The 9377-nt window shown below is 41.4% G+C and overlaps 1 protein-coding gene across 1 annotated transcript in view; it reads left to right on the top strand.

Moving 5' to 3' along the window:
• plekho2 (pleckstrin homology domain containing, family O member 2) overlaps positions 1 to 9377 on the top strand; it is a 19873-nt gene extending 10496 nt beyond the window's left edge. Inside the window, exons 4-7 of the mRNA XM_024294766.2 lie at positions 6692 to 6796; positions 6878 to 6973; positions 7944 to 8174; positions 8248 to 9377. Coding sequence (XP_024150534.1) covers positions 6692 to 6796; positions 6878 to 6973; positions 7944 to 8174; positions 8248 to 9240 — 1425 coding nt within the window. The 3' untranslated portion in view covers positions 9241 to 9377. The remainder of the gene's footprint in view (positions 1 to 6691; positions 6797 to 6877; positions 6974 to 7943; positions 8175 to 8247) is intronic.

Genomic DNA, 9377 nt, shown 5'->3' on the forward strand with positions numbered 1-9377 from the left:
TAAAAGGGTACAATAACGAAAACTGGACACCAAAAATAAAAGGAAAACAGTTTATTTGATAAAGGAAAACCTGTGTCCTGAAATGAAAGTACCAAAATGAAATAATAAGTGTGCTGGTTTAAAAAGACAAACCAAAAGGGAGTTGGAACCTTGGCGAAACATAAAATAAATCATGGAGACTGCTGATCCATACATGTTGACCTGATAATGGCTGTCTAACCAAAACTACCTAAAGAAAACAAATAAACAAAGCCAACAAACTAAGACTACCAAGATCCAACCCCAAACTAAAATAACAAAACCCAACAGAGTAAGACTGCTGAGGACAAAGAGAGTAAAAGAGACTGAAACAGACCAGCGCCGCACCACCTAAAACCCAGCCTGCTCTGCTCTCTGCCTGCCTCGGTGTGAACTCCTCTGTCTTCAATAGACAGCAGGTAGCAATTAAGGGACATCAGCCACAGCTGCCAGGTGAGCCGATGGCCTGGATGGAAAAAGGTGCAGCAGGACGTAACAAAGACGTTTTCACAATTTAGAGGCTTTTAATGTTAGTGACACTCCATGTTACGTCTCTTGCAGAGGACAAGAGTCATAGAGTGTCTAAAAGAGGTCTACATTTAGGCTAAAATATGCTAAAACACAACTCCACCATTCACTAGTCCTTATTTAGTGTATGCCAGTCATTTTTAGTTTAGGGATGTTAAAGTTAACGTGTTAACGCACGCAATTAATTTACAAAAGAACGCAGATTAATTACACGTCATAAGTGACGCAGATTAATTTTGCGTTGGACGGTTCAGGCTTTCATAAGTTAATTTCTGAAAATCCACACTTTGTTGGACACTAACTTCATATAACATGGTCACTTACAAGAGAAATAAACATTCAACAGATTTTTAGAGCTTAACTCTTGTTTTGGTTGAGATCACTTAACACAAAAAGCAGACTATTTGATTGGTGGTGCTGCCCGTTGTCATGGTAACGTGGAAACGTGTCATTGGACCGACAGAGCTTGACTGCAGCAGCAAAGGAAAGCAGTATATATGCTGATCGTCATGATGGGTTCAATACAGCATCAGAACAGAGAGAAAGTTCCCCTCTTACTGCTTGTTTTAGTACAGAGGATGACGGAAAGAGTTTATTTTAAAGAATTCTGCGCAGTGATATGAAACATTTTGAATGTGACCGGAACTTCTTTTTAGCTGTGCTTCAACACCCGCCAGCCAATCAGGTTTGAGTATTCACCCAGACCATTTCAAAGTGCAGAAACACAATGTTTGATTTTTATGGCTACATGTCAACATCTTTGTTTTCTTGGAGTAAAACTGCAGACATAAAAGTCTTGAGAGTTCTGGGGCCCGTTTCAAGAAGCAGGTTCAACAAATTTAGAGTTCGAACCTGAACTTAGAGTCACTGGACTCTAAATTCCCAAACTCAGGGTTTTCGGTTCCAGAACAGCTGAAAATGTTTGATTCAATCAACTTGAAGTTGTCAGAACCAGAATCAGGTGTGAGCGTCGCGACCATAAAAAGCCCCGATCAATGGAGCAAAGACAGCATGATTCACCATGGCAACGGGAACAAACACCTGAGTTACGTACTTCCGGCGAGGGAAATTGATAAGTTCCTTCAAGCATGTTAAAAAAGTATTTATTTAATTTTAATTCTCAAGACCTAAAAAATATTCGCCGAATTTTTTTTAACATAAAAATGACTTTCCGTGGCTGGGAGTCGAACTCGCTACCTATGCAGTGGGAGGCAGGGTTGTTGTCAGTTGAGCTAATGTCTGACGTGACTCCCGGACGGAGGACAAGTCAAATCGTTCTCCGGTGTTTGACATTCCTTGATTCCTATTGTTAAGGGTTTAAAATAAGGAAAAGAAAACTGTATTTTTTGATAGCGAGTCCCTGGAAAAACGAACTATTTAAAATATCGCTGAAATAAAAATGAATTGGGAAACTGCAGTCAGTCGACTCGTGTCCTCCAAATCCTCTACCGACGTAAATAACATTTCCTCTGGATTAATCAGCCTCCTCTCTACATGATCCTCTATGAATGAACATGTCATTTTGATTTCTGCGTGGTGAAAACGTGACGTCTCTAATGTGAATGTTCTCTAAATGTTCATGAGGAACTCATATTTGATCATCTTTCACTTTAAAAAGGGGCGGAGACCGCAGAGAACTCTAAGTTTCCTGAAGAAAACCTGCTACCGACCAGGTTTCGTTCACAGACTCAGTTACCATAGTGATTGATTCTGAGTTCATCCCAACCCGCTTCTTGGAACGGGCTTGGTTTCGCCCACTTTCCCGGGTTTGAGTTATCCCTCTTTCTGAAACCGAAAACTCAGAATTTTGCCGAATTTGGAGTTCACGAACTCAGAGTTCCAACAAAACCTGCTTCTTGAAACGGGCCCCTGCTCATCTTACTCTTGGTGTTTTTTGTGCTCACAAATTACACTTCTGGGATATCTGAGTTAACACTTTACAAATTTAAAAAAATCAGACAATAAAAATGAAGGAAATGTTTCTCTCTGACCTGTTTTTGTAAAAAAGTCTCAAATTGATATGTAAATTTACCTAGTAAAACATTGTTATTAATCAGATAAATTACAATCCAAAAACATGAATAATTATGTTATTTTTTTTAAATTGATCGCCAACACTATTGTATATATTATTTATTTCAATAAGAGTTTTACATGAGGGGCGGGTTTTGTCCCAGCTCAAGAATCAGCATTTTTCCTTTTTTCCAATTTAGTCATGGTAAAAATAAAACACTGATCATCACGATTTCATCTGCTTGTTCTGTTCTTTAGTGAAGCTTAAATGTCCCATTGTATTTTGTAAAGATGTTCTAGAGAGCATGCTGTGGATATTTTTATGGTAATTTCCTGGTTTGGTGTATGTCTGTGCAGACACACCACACCATTAAAAACCCAGAGCAAGTGCATCTTAAAATAGTGCGGCGCGAACAACCTGCTCAGCACGTTGACATTATTACCACAGAGCACGCTAACTGTGTTGTCTCCAAAGTTAGAAACAGAATTCACTTAACAATGTTAGAAAATGACCTGTCATTGTTATTTTAGAATTGTTGAAATATTTTTGAGTTTATTTGAACTGAGCTGTAAATGGTTGAAACGTTTTGTTACAGTTAAGCCCAGCAATCTTTGGACCGTGACACAGGTATTGTGTTATCTAAGAAAACGTTTACAGGATACAAACATCTGAAAAGGGGCTTAAAGTGCAGACTCTCAGAGGTCATTTGTCAGCTTTCATATCTAAACTGGAGCAAAAAATGAAAGCCACCTCTTTGTCAAGGAACTAGACAACTGACTCACATGGCAGCCACAGAAACCACCAGGCTACTGAGGCTATTCTCTTGTTAAGCTGTCTTCATTAAAAGTTTGCTTTTGGAAGCTGTTGCTGTTGCATTGTGTTTCTGCACTTTGAAATGGTCTGGGTGAATACTCAAACTTGATTGGCTGGCGGGTGTGGAAGCACAGCTAAAAAGAAGTTCCGGTCACATAGCCAAAATGCTTCATATCACTGCGCAGACTTCTTCAAAATAAACTCTTTCCGTCATCCTCTGTACTCAAACAAGCAGTAAGAGGGGAACTTTCTCTCTGTTCAGATGTTGTATTGAACCCATCATGACGATCAGCATATATACTGCTTTCCTTTGCCAGAAATGTTAGGGGAGGTAAAACTATCAGCTCGGTACGTTCTGAGGTTTGTGGTGAGCTTAGTAACTGAAAATGGCTGGACATCCAGGAAGACATCAGTGGTGGATGATCATAGAATCCTTCCATGGTGAAGAAAAGCCCTTCACAGCTTCAACTCAAGGGAAGAACACTCTCCAGGAAGAGATACATCAGTTTAGACATTGAATGGGAGTAAATACAAATGACTCACCACGGGGTGGAGATAAAAGATCAGCCCCCAAACAGAAAGGCCAGAATTAAAGTTTGCCCAAAAACATCTCAAGAAGCCAGTCCAGTTCTGGAACAGACAGATGAGACCAACCTGAACCAGAATGATGGGTAGAAAGCAGTTTGAAGATTGGAACTGTGAAACATGGTGGAGGCAGTGTGATGGTGTGGGCATGCATGGCTTCCATTAGACCGGATCACTTATTGATGATGTGACAGAAGACAGAAGTGTGTGGAGACACAGCAACGTTAACAGAATGACATTTCACAGATCAGATGTCAGGAAGTTTCTCATTCATCCAGGTGATGTCGTGAAGTCAAATCATAGCAGCTGGACTTCAACTCTTCCATTAAAGTCCATTTGGTTCAATGTCTGGATCTCCAAAGTATTTTAGAATTGCTAGAAAACATCTGAAACATTTTAAAAAAGATCTGAGCGAGTTTACTATCAATTGTGAACGTTTGGATCAGGGGTCTGAAACCTGTAGCTCTGGAGCCTCGTGTGGGTCTTTTACCTCTATTGTGGCTCTTCGGTTAAAATAAAATGTTTTAAAACATTTTTAAAAGTAAGCCAATAAAGCAAATTAACTTAAACTTTATTAAACTCCCTCACAAACAATTGAAGGATGGTTTGAATAATTCAGTGAGGATCCTACCAACAGTGGCTGTAATTCTCCATCATAGTTTATTAATGTCCTTCTGACACATTTGGACTTCATTCTGAGGTTCATTTATCACAGAAAATCAATTTATTTTCAGTAAGCACAACAAGAATTAAAGCTATGTTTAATTATAATCCACTGGATTATAAAGTGGGCTGCACGGTGGCGCGGTGGTTAGCCCTCTTGCCTCACAGCCCCGGTTTGAATCCTGGCTGCGGGATTTGGGACCTTTCTGTGTGGAGTTTGCATGTTCTCCCCGTGCATGCGTGGGTTTTCACCGGGGACTCCGGCTTCCTCCCACCGTCCAAAAACATGCTTCATAGGTTAATTGGTGACTCTAAATTGCCGCTAGGTGTGAATGTGAGAGTGAATGTGTGTGTGATTGAGGCCCTGAGACAGACTGGAGACCTGTCCAGGGTGTACCCCGCCTTCGCCCATCAGTGGCCGGGATAGGCTCCGGCACCCCTGCGACCCTGGAGGGATAAAGCGGTCAAGAAGATGGATGAATGGCTGAATGAATGGATTATAAAGTAGATTTTCCATTTTTGAACAAATTCAAGGATTGAAAGTTTTCCTCATGGTTTTAATATATGGTAGGGGTCACTTCATTAGCTCTGACTTCTGAGTTTGTGGCTGAAAAGGACCAGAAACAATAAAATAAACACTTCTTTTCTTATGACTTTACACTTCCTGCTGCATTCACATGATCCTATGGTGTAGGATGTCTTTTGTTTTCAAATCTCTGTCAAAAGGGCAACAGTGGCTCAGGTGGTAGAGCGGGTCGGCCAATGATCGAAGGAAAGGCGGTTTGATTCTCTCTCCCGCCAGCCAAAATGTCGTTGTGTCCTTGGGCAAGGCACTTAACCCTGCTTGCCTCCAGTGGGGCTCCACTGGTGTGTGAATGCGTATAAATGTTCCGGTGATGGTCAGAGGGGCCGTAGGCGCGTACTGGCAGCCACGCCTCTGTCAGCCTGCCCCAGGGCAGCTGTGGCTACAGTAGTAGCTTACCGTCACCAAGTATGAATGAGGTGTGAATGAATAATGGATGCACTATGTAAGCGCTTTGAGTGTCCTGAAAAGCGAAGATAAATCCAATCCATTATTATTATTATTAAAAGTTATAAACTATTTCATAGTTTTAAAAAAAAGCTGTTTTCTTTTTTTATGCAAAGAAAACACAAAAGTTTATTTAAATGTATCATGTCAGTAACAGAATCATAAATATAAATCATAATCTTATTTTTCTAAAGGGTGAATGAAGACTTTGTGGCTCCTTCTGGGTTTTGGGTTTTGAGAAATTGACCCGAATGGCTCCGTAAGTGTTGAAGGTTACAGACCTCTGGTTAGGTGATCCTGTAGCAGGACCACCAATCTTTTTAGTTTCATGGAGGATGATCATGGTATTTGTGTGTATTTGACCTCAGATCAGACCAGACGACCTGCTGTTTAGCAGATTACTAACTGGAGGAGAAGAAACTAACCAGGAATTCCTCAGTAGCAGCGAGAGAGGAGCCCAGCACTGAATCCGTGTCCGGACAGGGACATACGGAAAATACCTTCCCGGTGTTGGGTTGGTGCCCGAGTCTGATCGAGGCTGGGTGGGATCCACTTGTAAAACGGGACCCCCCAGCCAAGCGTTGCCGTCCCCTGCCAGTGAATTTACCCCGCGGCGGTGTGTCGCAACGATGTGGGACTTACACCAGTTAACCAATCACAACATTCAACTGTAATACCTGTTTCAACCTGTAGGGGGCGGGGGGCAGCACAAGACATTGTAGACCACAATTTAATTTGTTTTGGGGTTTTTTTTGTTTTTTGCTGACACTTGTGGCTCTGAGTGAAGTTAGAGAGCATGATGTGCAAAAGTTCCTGCTAGCCTGAGGCTGTCTCCTGTGGAAACCCCCCAAAATGATTGTATTGGTAAACTCTAAAATGTTAGCAGTTGCAGCCCCGGTAAGTGCCATGCTGCAGTTAATCTACTCAGGCTTTTACACCTCAGCTGTGTACGAGTTCTGCACTGATGGAGGAAAGTCAAGTGTTACAAGAATGAAATTCCACCAATGACCATGACCTTTGAAGTTGTGTGTGACTGACAGGTCCACGATGTAAAGCTCCAGGCTCAGTCTGTAGAAGAAAAGGAGGCTTGGATCAAGACCCTCAGCGAAGGAATCGATCGTGCAAAAAACAAAGCCTTCGACGAGGTAAACCGTCTTTTTCATGAATGAAGATCCTCCCTGTTTGTTCTCGTACTCAGAAAGCATGTTGTATTTTATTTTACGCAGGTGAAAGTTGAAAGTAATAATTTAGAGCATGTTACACGAACAAGGCCTAAAGGGAACCGGAACAGGAGGCCACCAACCAGGATCCACATGAAAGAGGTTTGACATTTGGATTTTAAAGGGGAGGAGTGTAGGGTTTAGCCCTCAGAAAACTATGACTTTGAAATTTATCCCAAATTATTTTCATATTTATTTGTCGTGAATGTTTCAAAATAATTCTATAATGTGAATTAACAGGATGAACTTCATGAACTGTAATCCAGTATGCTGAGAGCAGCCATGTATACTTGAGTATACTGTCTAATCTGATTCCAATTTTATTCAATTCTTTTGATTCTTCAATTTAATTCAATTTTGAGTTTACACATTTAGTTCAAGTTCAAGTTCAAACAACTTTATTTATCCCCGAGGGGCAATTCTGTTTTTTTGATGCAGAGAGTGCCTTCAATATAATTTATACACATTTGTTTAGAAAAACATTAATAATCTAGTATATGTTTTGAATATATTTCTATTAATCTGATCCAGTTCTCATACTGTAAATGTATCAGTGAAATACTGAGATTGTTAATATCATCCAGTGTTACATGGATTCTCTAAAGGAGAAGTTCTAACTAAAATGTTCAGATCATTAACATTGGAAACATTGTTCTGTTTCTCCTGGAGGACGTTTCAGTTTGGACACTAGGTGGAGATCACACTATAGCATTACATCTTATTCCAGAAGAAGAAGAAAAAGACTTTGCTTTAGACCACAAATAGTTACTTTAAAAAATATAATTCCTTAAAAGAGTTTAGAGAATTTATGTCTTTGAGTTTAGAAAGATGTTCGTTTAGTCATCAGAGTATGTTTAGGTTGAACGAGTGTTAGCATTAGCCGTCCTATGAGAAATTCCACTAAACATTAGCATCAAGGTAGTGGACTTTAGCTTTATGTGCTAAATCAATTTATATTTTTATGAATCTATTATTGATCAAATAAGCTTAAATTGATTCAAATTGATTAATTGATTTTATGAACCCCAGCCCTTCTATCTAACACTGGATCTGAAATCCTTTTGCCCGTTAGGTGGCCATTGTGTCTTCTGACGGTCTCCTGCGGTTAGATCTTGACCTTGAGGATGCCGTCATGCCAAATGAGACCCATCAAAGCTGCGCTGGTTGGACAACGACTTTAAAAGAAGAAGAGGAGAAGGGTGAGCTAGAGGCCTGTATTCAAAAGACGGCAACAGAACCTTCCATTCTTCCTACCAAAGCAGACGAAGCTACTTCTGCAGAAGATGAAAATCCAGACAAAAAGGTTTGATTGGTGCATAACTGTACCATGCAAATGTATTTATGAAAGGACTTTAAATTATTTGTTGTTCTTCTAGGTCCAGTCTCTGCCAAACGAGGCCACACCTGATGGAAAAGCTGTAGATGATCAGATACCTGCTGTTAAGAACAACCCACCAGCCCCCCCAAACAAACCCAGTGATTCCCTGAGGAACCTTGTAGTCACATTACAGTCTCCACGTATTTCTGTCCTTCCTTCACCTTCTCTCACAAAGGAAAAGCTCTCCCTGCAGACTGGGGAACCTGGGCATGAGGTGGACGACGCTTCCACAGCAGAGCAGGACCAAGAGAAGGATCCTGAAACAGAAACAGACGAGGAAGACCAGCTGGCTTCTGTCAAAGAAGAGGAAAAGGATGGTTTATGTGAGATCCAAGACTCTACAGAGTCTCTAAGCAAGAGCATCAGTCCTCTTCTACCGTGCAAACAAAACCATGAGAAATCTGTTCAGCAGAAAAAGCCCCAATCCACTCCCCCTAATAAGACTCCTACTAGTTCTGCCTCTGATCCCCCAAAAAGGCCTCCACAAGCCCCAAAGCCTCTGCAGCGCAAGCTCCCATCAGATGTCCTCCCTTCAGCGGAGCCACCGTCCAATGGCCTCAGCCAGAGCCCACGCCTCTGGAAGAAAAAGACTGGAGAAGAAAAGTCTGTAGAAAGCACCCGGCGCAGGAGCAAGGACTTTTCTGAGAGTAAAGACACACTTTCAGCTTCACCTTCTTTGAAGGCTAGATCAGCGTCTTTTGAAAACATGCTTTCAGATTCCTTCATCTGTTCTCAGCTCATACATTCTAACGCAGATGAGTGTGCAGCGACTCCTGGTGATGAGTTCACAGACCTCCAGGCTAAAGTTGCTTTTGAGATGGAAAACACAAGAAAGCTTCTCAGCAAGGCAAAGGAAGGGAGTTGTGAGGAGGGCTCAGCAGAGGAGCTGCTGGCTCAGGCCATGGAGAAACTGAGGAAAGCCGACCATGTTCTCAGAGAGCTCAACAAGCAGAAAGTTCAGAACAGGACGAGCAACAGATTGAGCTGGTGAAGATCACTGACAAACGGTTCCTGATTTCAGGCAGATTGGAAACTTTCAACCAGCCGCTCAAACTGTAGATGTTTGTGGATCAAATTCAGTCAGGTGGAAGATTTATGAGATAGACCTGGTTAGCAAAGATTCTTTGT

This window comes from Oryzias melastigma, linkage group LG3 (assembly GCF_002922805.2).
Source record: "Oryzias melastigma strain HK-1 linkage group LG3, ASM292280v2, whole genome shotgun sequence".
Taxonomy (NCBI): Eukaryota; Metazoa; Chordata; class Actinopteri; order Beloniformes; family Adrianichthyidae; genus Oryzias; species Oryzias melastigma.